The 12,802-nt window shown below is 46.5% G+C and overlaps 1 protein-coding gene across 2 annotated transcripts in view; it reads right to left on the bottom strand.

The window, feature by feature from the left end:
* ITGAL (integrin subunit alpha L) overlaps window positions 1-12,802 on the bottom strand; it is a 35,966-nt gene that overhangs the window by 8,861 nt on the left and 14,303 nt on the right. For both annotated transcript variants that reach the window (XM_016155099.2, XM_016155100.2), the window contains exons 13-25: window positions 12,410-12,547; window positions 11,751-11,951; window positions 11,477-11,607; window positions 10,187-10,347; window positions 9,931-10,082; window positions 8,544-8,633; window positions 5,634-5,690; window positions 5,465-5,538; window positions 5,055-5,196; window positions 3,120-3,230; window positions 2,632-2,711; window positions 2,433-2,519; window positions 958-1,033 (exon numbers count right to left, since the gene is read on the bottom strand). In XM_016155099.2, coding sequence (XP_016010585.2) covers window positions 958-1,033; window positions 2,433-2,519; window positions 2,632-2,711; window positions 3,120-3,230; window positions 5,055-5,196; window positions 5,465-5,538; window positions 5,634-5,690; window positions 8,544-8,633; window positions 9,931-10,082; window positions 10,187-10,347; window positions 11,477-11,607; window positions 11,751-11,951; window positions 12,410-12,547 — 1,500 coding nt within the window. The remainder of the gene's footprint in view (window positions 1-957; window positions 1,034-2,432; window positions 2,520-2,631; window positions 2,712-3,119; window positions 3,231-5,054; window positions 5,197-5,464; window positions 5,539-5,633; window positions 5,691-8,543; window positions 8,634-9,930; window positions 10,083-10,186; window positions 10,348-11,476; window positions 11,608-11,750; window positions 11,952-12,409; window positions 12,548-12,802) is intronic.

Genomic DNA, 12,802 nt, shown 5'->3' with positions numbered 1-12,802 from the left:
AAACATTCTATTTCAAACAAGCATCTGACCTTCCCAAAGGCCACACTCTCCTTCATGGCAGTCTCACAGAGAATTGGCTCCAGCCTCTGTTCTGAACTGCTTCAGGCCCCTTTACTGCTGGGTTTCTTTCCCAGTCTGTCCTGGCTCCAGTGTGGCCTTCGGTGAGATGGTTCCTTTTCGAGGCCTCAGTTTCCCCCGCAGTAATATGAAAATGCTCTTGACTTGGCCAGTGCCCACTCCTCTCCCAGAGGTTAGGTCTAAGAAAGCCTTAGACTCCTCAAGCCTTTGACCCAGTGGGCTTCTTCTTAGACTCCCTCTTCTGACTGCTGGTAATGGAAACTGCCATTACAGCACTGAGCATATTGCATGAGCAATGACAGACTCTAAGTTTGAGGTTAAACACATGGATTTTGGTATTCAAATAAGTGCTTGAACCTGTCCCCTTATTAGCTGTGTAAAACCTGGGCAAGTTACTCGACCTGCTGTGCCACAGATTTCTCATCTGTAAAAAGGAATGACGATGCCTAGCTGATATGGCTCTCACGAGTTGCTGTGAGAATTAGAGGGTTTTGCATACATAGAGCACCAGGCACAGAACTTGGGTTTGATGAGTGGTCAGGGGCCCTGTTTTATAGTGCAGCCCCAGCACCTAGCAAAGTACCTAAACTAGAACATCAGCTCATTAAATGTTTGAATAAAAGCAAGGTTCTCTCTCAGCTCTGGTTCTCAAGGTCTGTGATAATTTATCCACAGCTGGAAAGGAGTTAGTGAGTATGCTGCCACTGGAAACATTCCAGCTGAGGCTGTGAAACTAGACAAAAAGGATCAGTTAACAGGTGGACGGCTGGACTCACTGAAGACAGGACTGCATCTAATTGTTCTCTGCTTCCTTGGTCCCCAGGATGGGGCTGAATGAACGTGTGACCTATCAAGACCTTTTCACACTGAGGTTCATACCTGGTAGATGTGCTTGACATGGTGGATCTTGGGACCCTTGGAGGTGAAACTGATGTAGGCGGTGGAGTTTTCCTGGCTGTGGAGGGAGAGAAGAGCAGAGGTGGAAGGTGTAGAAGACCACAACCCAGTCTCCAGGAGGACAGGGGGGTTGGGTCAGGGGAAGCCTGAGTGGCCAGCACTGTGCTATGGACGGCACTCCCATGGCCGCATGTAATCCCCATAATGCCCTGCTGTTTCCCTTTGGAAACTAAGGCTTGTAGAAGGGGTCAGCCTCTTGGGCAAAGTCCTGCAGTAGAGGGCCAGGACTGGAGTGCAGATGGCTGTGCCTTTGGAGCCACGTTCTGCCCGCTACACACCACTGCACCAGGGTCTCTACTGCACTGGGTCCCACTGCTCATCTCCTAGATGACTGCACCAGCCTCTGGCTCCTTCTCCCACCCCATCTCTTCCTTGACCTTCCTAACATCACATTTTGATCCTGCCTATGCAGAATCCATCAAAGGCTCCCAGCTGCCCACAGGGTCAGGTCCCAGTCTGCTTGCCCATATCACCAAACAGACCTGACAGCTCCTGAACCTTCCACTCTCTGGTCCCAGATATGCCAGACTGTTTGCTGCCTCCATGCCTTCGCCGATGTTTTCTCTGGTGACAATGTCCTTCCTCCTTCCTGGTCCCTATCCTCATCCTCCAGAGCCCAGTTCAAGCCCCTGCTTTTCCATGACCCCTTCCATCTCTCATCCAACAAACATCATCTTTCTTGGCTCTAATTTCTTATCACTTTCAAAAAATATCATTGTATAATGAGAAAATCCAACCAGTGGTCCCTATAGGTCCTTCTTGCCACAGCATCCTGAGACTCACTCATTCTGTGTGTGCATGAGTTTGGTCTCTCCTACCTGAATACACACTGTCTGTGGGCAAGGGCCATAGTGAAAACTTTTCTCTCACCTCTACTAAGAGTGCTGGCCCTGAGGAGGGAGGAAACCTAGCATAGCTGAAAATGGTAAAGAGTTTGGTCAGGTCTTTGAGCCAGACAGACCTGAGTTCAGTTCATGGCATCAGTAATTCCCAGCTGTATGACTTCTAGGCCAGTTCTTTCCTTCTCTGAGCCTCAGTTTTGTCACTAGTAAAATGGAGAGGGGCACAGCTGCCTCACGAGGCATTCAAAGCTCCAGGGAAAGTATCAGCTGTGCAGTGAGCTGGCACAGAGTCTGACATAAGGACAGCATTCGATGTGCTTTTTCTTCCATCTGAGTCAGATTAAATGTTAATTAAACTCAATTCTCAAAGGCCTTTGCTCTTTTGAGTGTTGAAAGCTGTTGGAGTTGTAGCTGGAGTCAGTTCTAATTACCCCCATAGTGGGGGTGTGGGCTCTAGGATAGGGAGGGGCCTTTCAAGGAGAGCCCTGGGAGGCAAGGTCGGTCCCTGTGTGGCTGAGGTGAAAAGAGAGGGTTGGATGACTGCTCAGGACTCACCCCTCGGTGAGGATGTTGATGGGGTACAGGACTGGAATGCTGGTGGCAGCTGAGTTGTCCTCCAAGAGGCTTGCGTTCTCATTGTCACTGCATTGGGGCAAGAAAGAGGGCAGTTTTAAGAGAAGGCTTGGCCAGGACTGCAGAGCAGTCTGAGAGCAGGGCAAAAATGTTGGTGGGGGACTCCCTGGGGCCTGCTCACCAGCGCACATTGGCGTGTAGCTTGACAAAGTCTCCCCAGGAGCTGTTCATCACCGTATAAAACATCACCTGGATAACAATCTGGGCGGGGAGAAGAGGGGAATGAAGAAGGAAGGGGTCTGAGCCTCAGGGGGCAGCCTTAGCATCTCGCAGCCCCTATATTCAACTGCCATAATAACAGTGACCACTTATTGAGTGCTCACTATATCTCAAGCACTGGGATAGACATTTTATCCCCATGATACAGATGAGAATTTTGCGGTTCCAAAGAATTAAGTCATGTGTGAGGTCATAAAACGAATAACCCATCTCCAGGTTTGTCTGATTCCCAAGTCTTCACACATGACATAAATTGTGTCCACACTGAGGTCGGGGTAGGTAAGCCCTTTGCTGCCAATTATCCGCACTCTTGGCTAGAGCCACCAGCTCCCTTGCCTTCTGACTTCAAAGCTCCTAGCTACTTGGTACCTAGGGACTTGAGATACTCACCGAGCTGCCTGCTTTAAAGATGGGAGAGCTCACGTTGCAAGAGAGGTTCCTGGCTGGAAGCGTGGCCTCTTCAGGAAGCTCCTCGCAGCTCACAGGTATCTGACTGTGGGGCTGAGGGTGAGAAGAGAATGAGTTTTTCAGTGGGCATGGCTAAGGGATCCCCAGAGGCCACCAACCCTCACGGCCCACGTCCTCCAGTTCTGTCCCTTTCCAGGCACATTCTCAGAGAGGTGGGGTCAAAGAATCAGGGGCACAAACAGAGGTTGAGGACCAAGATATTCACTACGACAATACTTACAATAGTGAAAAACTGAAAGAAAGAGCAATAGTTCCGTACATTATGATACAATCACAGGAGAGGATATTGTGAGATCATTAAAATGTGGCTACATCTACACATTCGGCAACCATTTTTTAAAAGAGCTTGATCCTAGACTAAGCAGTTTAAAACCATTCATCTTCATTTTTATTTATTTTTTTAAGCAAGGCAACCCTTGGTTGACCTCACAGAAGGCAAGAAACTTGTCAGCTTACAATCCTTTATTTTTTATTTTTTACACACACCTACAACACTTGGTCTTCCTAGGTGGTCTCCCATCTGCTTAGCTTCCAAGATCAGACAGGATCGGGCTTGTTCAGGGTAGCATGGCAGTAGAGTAAAACCATTCATCTTTACCATAACGTGTGGGACAGATTTTAGCCTCAGGTTGGGAAGGTGATTAGATAAGGAAATAGAGGCTCAGGGAAGTCAAGTGCCTTCCCTAAGCCCTCACAACTGGGTAATCTGGCAGGGGTCCAGCAGGAACTTGGACACGGGTTCTTAACCACTCTATTAGATGCCCCTTAAGGAAGCATTCAATGTTGTTATTTAAGAATAATTCCAGTGTCCATGGACAGATGAATGGATAAACAAAATGTGGTATATCTATACAATGGAATATTACTTAGCCTTAAAAGGAATGAAATTCATACATGGTCTCACATGGATGAACCTCAAAAAATTATGGTAAGTGAAGTTAGACTGACACAAAAGGACATATATTATATGATTCCACTCATGAAATATCTAGAATAGGCAAATGCAGAGAGATGTAAAGTAGATTAGAGGTTATCATGAGCAGAGGGTGGGGAACAGGAAGCTATTGCTTAGTGGGCACAGAGTTTCTGTTTGAGATGATGAAAAAGTTCTGTAAATAGGTAGTGGTGATGGTTGCACAACACCATGAATGTACTTAATGTGACTGAACTGTATGGTTAAGATGGTATATTTTATATTACATATATTTTACCAGAATGAAAACATTTTTAAAAACACGGAGGAAAAAGACATATCGAGAACAAAATGCCAGTTAGTTAAAATAAATATAGAATAAATATGCCATGTAATTTGTACACATAAACAGAACGATAAACACCAAAATATTAAAAGTAATTGCTGAGTTGTAGAAGTATGGCTGATTATCTTCTTTAAACTTCTCTGTAATTTCTAAGTTTCTATGGGGATCATGTATTACCATTGTAATAATAATTTAAAAAATAAATGTTGTATTTAAAACGACCCATGCCATCTCTCAAAAACATGTTGGTCACTTTTAGGAGGGAGGTAGCACGATCTCACTAAACCTGTGCACGTCTTCTTGGTCACCAGGTCCAAGAGCCTCTGTCATATTCTCCATCTCATGAGACCCTCTTGCTAGCCCTATGGGTATCCCCAGATTCACTTTTTGGTTGGGGACTATGAGGCTCACGAAGGGGGAACCTTGTATCTCAGGTCATATGACTTGAAGGTGGCCATCAGGCAGCGAACCCAGATGTGGCCCTAAGACCTCTGCATGCCAGCTGCTGCCCACGTCTTTAGGCGGTCCTGGCTTCCTGAGGCTCTAAGAGGGGAGACAAGTGCCCCGGCATGTGGGCCAGCCCTGCCTTCTCACTCACCTTTAGTGTCTCCACTTTGCGGAAGGAGAGTCCTCTGGGTAAGCTCAGGCTGAGCTGAACCCAGTAAGCATCTTCTCCCAAGTTATTCAGTGTCAGCTCCATGGAGAGGCTGGCAGAGGGTGTCAGATGCAGAACTGTGGACCTAGGGGGAAGATCAGGGAAAAGTGATGAGGGCCAAGGTGAATGAAGCAGGATCAGAGGTGTAGACTTTCAAAACTGAGGGATCTGGTAGGCCAGGAAAAAAAATACACAGGCTTTAAGTTTTAAATCTTATTTAATCCTGACAGGGGTGTCACAAGAGACTTTCATTTCTCAGAGAAGAAAACTAAGGCCCAGATGACACATTTAGTGAGTGTAGATGGGGGTCTTCTGAATGGAACAGGAGGCGGGGGGTGGGGAGTCTTACAGACCTTGCAGGGGAGAAGGACAGCCCCAGGTTTGCCTCACAATTCTTGTCCTCTCCACAGTTCTTCTCAAAAGGGATCTGAAAGGCCAAGAAGAAAGAACTAGGAGGCTTAGGCCCCCAGACCCAGGAAGGCCTGACTCTGGCCTCCCCATCTGCCCCTCTTCCCCTCTTACCTCCTTGGTCTCGGAGTGTGGTAAAGGTGTCAGGATGGGCTGAATGTTCTTGCCTTGCTAAGCACAGAGGAATGGAAGGGCCAGGAAACAGGAGAGGTTAGTTGAGGCAGCAGAACTCACCGAGGAGGGCTGGAGGAGCTCAGGGTTTAGGGCTCAGCTTGGCTAGCTGTGGTCTGCCCCTCCCAGGAGCCAAGGCCCTCCCAAGGCAGGCCCTGCCCTCCAGACTCAGCCCAGGGCCATCTATGCAATCCTCTGGTGGCAGTTCTCTGAGGGAGGCTGAGGATCAGGATGTCTATTCCCTTTCCTGGACAGGAGATCTGGACCTTGACAAAGCAGCTCCCATAGTTCCTCCTAGCCCATTTCCTCCCCTGGCAGGAATGCCTGCTACACAGCCTCTGGGCTCACCCGCTCATGACTAGCTCTTATTATGCTTCTCTGTGAACTCTATCTCCCACTAGAACAGCTCTCCATCTCTTATCAGATGAAGGCTAGTTTTTTCAATATTTCCAGAGCTTCTGCTCTGGGCCAGGCCCCATGCTGGGCCCTGGGTATGCACCAAGAACAAAATAGGCACAGTGCTTGCCCTCCCAATCTGGTGGCATCTTGAAAGGTTATGATGGGACAAGTACAGGGTATCTTTAGAGCATGTAGAAGGAAATCTTATCTCACACTTTAGGATCAGGAATGGCATCTAAACTGAAATCTAAAGGATGAGCAGGAGGGAGCAAGGTAAAGAGAATGGAGAAGAAGGAAGAAAGAACAGTCTACACAAAGGCTCAAGGCAAGAGAGATTGTGTCTGTGCAAGGAGGAGGACACTCCGACTTGCTAGAGTGCTGTGTGTCAGAAAGGGCAGGAGAGAGAAGCAGGGTCCAGATTCCCCTGGGCCTTGTAAGCTATGTTAGGGAGTTGGGCCTTTATCCTGTGCATAATATCATGGAAGTATTTTATGGGTCATGGAAGTATTTTATGGGTTATCAGCTATTATGTTCTAGAGAGATTCTAGCCTCCTCTGCTTCCAGGTCAACTGCCAAGCAGCCTCTAGACCTTTCCTTGAGGGGCAGGGTTCCTGGCAGCCTCTGCTGACTGCTCGCTCGTACCCATCCTCAGCATTCAAACAGATTTCCACCGCCCACTGGACCACAGCCGGCCCCCAGATGGGCATACTGGACCTCTGCCTTGCACAGCTGTCATGCCAGAAGCCAAGCCCACCTCCCATCTCCCTTGAACTCACCACCATACCTTTCCTCACACGGTATCTTTCGCCTCTCCTCTCTCCACCTATCCAGTCTACTCATCCAGAGCCAATGACACTTCCCTCAGGAAGCCTTTTTTGACAACTGTGATTTCAGGTCTCTTTTTTATTTGAGTTCCTATATCACACAGTTTGGCTTTTTAAAATTTAGTTCTAATAGCAGACTGCTGGTTGTCCCCATATATCCTTCCTCACCTTCCTCATCTTCTGGCTTTAAAATATTGCCTCCATTTTTAAATCTGGTCATATGGCCACATGGGCAGAAGACTATGTTTCTCAGGCTCACTTATAATTAGGTGTGACCACGTGACTAAGTTATGACCAATGAGATGTAAGTGAAAGTATCATGTGGATGTTCTGGAAATTTTCTTAAAGGGAAGAGGCTGCTTTTCTTCCACCCTCTCTTCTGCTTTATGCTCCCATCCCCCCACCACCTCGGGCATCTTTATGCCTGTGCTCACACTGCATTTTCTTTCTAAATGCCCTCCTCCCCTTCCCCACCTGGGGACTTTCAGGGTCACCACTTGTGGGAAAGCTTTCCTTGCTTCCCATTTACGTGGCAAAAGATGTTGCTGACTTTCCCATAGCTGTGTCACAGTATCCTGTGACAGCAACTGTCTGTTGACTTGTCTGATGTCCAGAGCAGACTGTGAACCCCTCACGGGTAGGGATCATGTTTAATTTACTCCAGTAGAGCCAGTGCCCAGAATAGGCCTTAGCACAGGCAGGAGCTCAATCAACTCTCCTTCAGTACCTGATGAGCATCTGGTGGGCAGGGCTTTACATTTGGGTAAGCACACCATTGTCTTTCCCAACCTCAGGAGACTGAGCATGCGTTGGGGCGTGCGCTTGCTGCATACTGCCAAAAGCCATGAGAAAGTGTGCATTTAGCAGTCGCCATGCTCCAGCTCTGGAAGAGGCCTCTTATAGATGGGGAAACAGCCCCCAAGAGGAACAGGACTTGGTCATGCTTGTGCCAGGCCTAGGTTCTTTCCACCAGACCTGCTGCCCTCAGCCAAAAGCCAAACTACCAACTGAGTGTCAAGGATTTCAGAAGAGGAAATCAGGATTTCAGCAGTGAGTGGGCAGTATGTGATCTGAGAAACCAGAGGAGATATTGTTTTCCACCTTTTATGCAAAGCACCCCAATTTGGCTTTGCACTCAACTGAATAATCTTGGGTGAGAAGGCTAATCATGGTGCCCTTTCCTTCCACAAATAACAGATGGTCCTAGGTCTGCTGAAGTTCTCTCCCTGGAATCTACATATTGAGCAGTGTAGGAGTCTGGTGAGGACTGAAGCTAATGCACAGGAGGGACTTGGAGCAGACTCATTGAAGGGGCCACGCGCCCTGAAGAGTCCACCCACACTCCTTTCCCCGGAGAAGCTACAGAGCCTCCACTCTGTTCTCTCTCTTCCCAATCTTGTTTTTCCCAAATTTATCTTAAATATAAACTATAGTATATATTTATCTTAAATATATACTAATCATATACTGAGTCTCTTACAAAATTTATCCATAAATTCTTTTCCTCCTTAAGTAAGCCATATTTGGTTTCTATTGCTTTAAACAAGACTCCTATATAATATAGTCTTACTAAATTGAATTTCTACTCTCCCTTATTTCCCACCAATTCCTCCAGTTGATCTCTCCTTACCGCACTTTGGCTCCTCAGTGTCCCTTCTTCCTCCCAGAGAGAGAAATTTAAGGAGACATTGATGGGAGAGATGAGGTCCTGGACGCATACCTGAGGGTGACAAGAACACACCCTATGTCATGAGTTTAACCTTTACCACATTCCAGTTACATGCATACCTTGTCCACGTTTTACAAAGGATGGGATTCTAGTAGTTAGTTGTCTTACCAGTAGCATAAAAATATTTACTGCATAGCAGGGTTGCTTCCCAGCACAGGTGTCATTTCTCAGCCTCAATACCATAGCAGATGGTGCGAATCTACCACAGCACATTTTCCCACCGAGTCCTGACAGAAACCCTTGAATCTTTGTCAAACTGCTCTAAGCAACTATTACCAAAGTATGCAAAAGACAAGACTATTCTAGAACATCCTAGTCCCTTAAGAACAGGGATGGGTCTTAGTCTTTATGTTATTACTAGTGCCTGACTCTGGTATTTTGTAAGAACTCAAATTGCACTCACCTGAAGTTTCTACTGACCCAAAGAGGTAGGCACTATTATCTCCACACTAAAGAGGAGGAAAATAAGGTCTAAAAAGGTGACAGTTTTTCTAAGGACTAGAACTAGGAAGTGAACGCAAATCTGTCCAACTCCCAAGTCTAAAGTCTTTTCATCACAACACAGTGCCTATTCCCTGGTAAATATCCCCCCCACACCCCCCTGGTAAATTTATGTTTAAAATTTCCAAGCCCTGTAATGAGGCATGGTGCAAAGAGTCAAAGGGGCACTGAGTTGAAGTATAAATGAAATAAATTGAGTTGATAACTGTTGAAATTGGGATAATTATTTGGAAGTTCATTCAACTATTTTTCTACTTCTGTATGTCTGAAATTTCCCATAATAAAAAATATAAAACCAACTTCAAGATCTTATATACTAATCATATACTGAGTCTCTTACAAAATATTTAATAAACCACAGAAATTTAATGTGTCCTCAGGACTGTAATAGCAAACTGAGTTTGGGTGTTTTAGCAGTTGTTTAAACCAATATTTAAAAAAAAATCTTTTTCTGGGATGGATGTGAATAATAAAGACCATGTGCACCTGGCAAAGGACACACCTCTATGACTGAATATTCTGTAGCCCTTACAAGTAATTATGAAAGCTGGGTAGCAGCATTAATATATGATGTACGAAAAGAGTAGGAAAAAATGGTAAGTACTTCAAATCATAATCATGTGAAAAATGCCTATGTACATAGATTAAGGACTAGTAGTATAGAGAGAACAAAGTGATTTGTGACTTAGCTGTGACCCAGAGTTAAGCCTTGCACCCAGTGCTTGCTCTCACTGGATCAGCTCATCCGTCCTTTCAATTTCTGAAGCAGCCTCACTGGGCTCCTTACCGGAAAGTGGAACCAGAACTTAGTGCAGGACTTGTCTGAGGTGACAAGTGTGTTCCCACTGAGTTCATGTCTCTCTCCTGGAAATAACCCCCGGCTTCTGGTCCGATGGCCATCCAGCTGCAGAGTGTAAGTGAGGTTGGCAATCAGGAGCCCTAGGCAGGGTGAACAGGCAGGAGGTGAATGGTGGAGGAACCAGGGGCCATAAGCCTGGACTGGAACAGGCAGCTGCACCGGGGAGCAGGAAGACAGCACTAACCTTGGAACTGGGAGGTGACAGACTTGACCTGAAAACAAACTGTGACATTAACTCCTTCCTTCTTCTTGTTGCTGGTTGAATAGGAGCACTCTACTTCATGCACAGGGATCTCGGCTGGGGAGAAGGACATCAGAGTGACGATATCCACCACAGGCCGGGAGCTGCAGGGCAGAAGACAACCCACGCTCTCCCTTGGTCTCAACTGCAATTCCCAGTCAGACCTGGAGTGCCATCTATCAGAGTCCAGAAGGATTCTCCTTCTTTGAAGCAAACGTCAACATCACTGTTTTCTCACAACAGTAGTACTAATGATAATTCATTAAGCCTCCCTAGTTCATTCTAGCAGGCTTCTGGCCCATTTTCTATACAGAGAGTGAGCTTTAAAAAGAGAGATCATCTTGAGCTACTTCCATGCTTTAACTCTTCTCTGATGCCATATGATATTCACAATAAAATCTTAACTTTGTACTATCCATGTCATACTGCCTGCCTTTCCAGTGTCATCTCCTACCACACTCTCCTTTGACTGACCATGGTCCAGCCACATCAAACTTTTGCCTGCCTTATGGCCTTAGTGCATCTTGGGTTTTCTACACAGAAAACTCTTACCCTAGATTTCTGCAAGCCTGGCTCTTTCTCACCTTTCAAGTCCTAGCTCAAATATCATCTCCTCAGAGAAGGCTGTCTTGATCACTCAATGTATAGTAGGTCTTCTCTGGTATTCTCTCGCACAATACCCTGTTCATTTCCCTCGTAGCACTTATCACAATTTGTAATTACATCTTTATTTGTTTAATTTTTTGTTATATGTTTCCCCACACATATACTCTGTACCCAATGCCTCGTTCAGCATTTAAGACATAGTAGGTACTTAGTAAATACCTGTTCACCTGGAGGAGTCAATAGCTCTAAGATATGGTAAGACAGGAGACGCCATCACCATTTCAAAGATAAGGAGAATGAAGTCCTGAGAAGCTAAGTGACTGGGGTAAGACCACCTGAGAAGTAAATGGCAGAGCTTCAGCTTGAATCCAGGTCACTAGGTTGCTTCTCTAGGAATTTTTAATGTCAGATAGGCCTGAGTTCATATCCCAGTCTGTCACTGAATAGCAGCTGTTTAACCTGGGGTAAGACATGAAGGCTGTATAAAAAGAGAACCTATCTCTCTGAGTTGGAGGAAAGACCAAATGATCTAATGCTTGTAAGAATTTTGTTCAATGCCTGTACACAGTGACGATTCACAGGATGAGAGCTGAAATTACCAGGTGGGACTTAAGAGTCCTGTCTTACCTCAGCACGATCACCTGACCCTCAGCCCCCACAGCCACATCTGTTAGGTTGTCCCCTCCAAGGTCCTTCACCCCATGGATGGAGCGTCCAAACCATCGAATTCCTGGGAACACTTGGGTTCCTTCTATCCGCTGAGACCAGGAAAGAAATTCATGCTAAGCTAGGAAAAGAACTGGCTGGAGGGTGGGAAAGATCAGGCTGGGGAGTGGGGTCTGGGCTTAGAGGCTTCCAGGCACCTGGGAATGGGTTTTAACTGGCACGTAGGGTACCTCACCTGACTTGGCCGGCGGCTCAGCCTGTCACGGCACCCATTGAAGATGTATACAGCCCCCTGTTCCTCTAGAGGGGCTCCCACAGCCACATCCATCAGCTTATCCCCATTGATGTCTGCCAGGGCAGCGATGGCGGATCCAAATCGCCCAAGGGGGTAGCCAGGATCTCCCTGTAGTTCTGGGAGTTCTGCTTCAAACCCCAGCTGGTAAGGAGCAAGGTGAAAAGTCACACCTCAATCACTCAGCAAGTTTTCACAGGGTGAGGCATTCGTATATGTGAAGGACACTAATGAAATATCAGACGTGGTCCTTCACAGAATTAGAATGCTGCCATCAGACTAACCTGCATTCAAGTCCCAGCTCCACCTCTTGCTATCTGTGAACTTGTAGCTTTGGAAAGTTCCCTAGCCTTGCTGAGCCACAGTGTTCCCATTTGTAAGATAAAGCTCATAGTACCTTGTGAAGTGATTGTGAGGATCAAATGAGGTTTCAGATACATAAAAGGCCTTTCACACAGTCTACTGTGCCAGTGAGTATTAGCTGTTGTTTTTCTGTGGTTCCAAAGGTCTGACTAGCACATGATCAGACAGGGAAAGCTTGCAGAATAACTCGTACTTGAGCAGTTTCTCCCACCCCCTTGGCTCTATGCCCTGGTCCCCACCTTTTTTTTCCGATAGATGAACACCCGGCCTCCTCTCTGCTCTCCATAGAATAGGGGGGCTCCAATCAGCAGCAGCTCTGTCTCCCCATCTTGGTCCATGTCAATGCCACATAGCTCACCACCAAAATAAGAGCCAATCTGCAGGGAGAGGAAGATGTTTGGAGAAGAGACCATGGGCCCCTCAACCGTACCTAATTCCTCAAATGAAAGTTCAAGTCCTAGATCCCACTTAGAGCCTGTACAAACTAAGACAAGTTGGGCTTTTTGAGGTTCAGTTTCTTTAACTGGCAAGTGGAGATAACAAAGCTTACCTCGGAGGGTTTTTTGAGGAGCAAACGTGACAGTGCTTGGCACAGGGCCTGCCACACAGCAAGTGGATGAGGGTTTGGAAGG

This window comes from Rousettus aegyptiacus, unplaced genomic scaffold (assembly GCF_014176215.1).
Source record: "Rousettus aegyptiacus isolate mRouAeg1 unplaced genomic scaffold, mRouAeg1.p scaffold_m13_p_8, whole genome shotgun sequence".
Lineage (NCBI taxonomy): Eukaryota > Metazoa > Chordata > Mammalia > Chiroptera > Pteropodidae > Rousettus > Rousettus aegyptiacus.
This window is presented reverse-complemented; position numbering and strand designations above follow the sequence as displayed.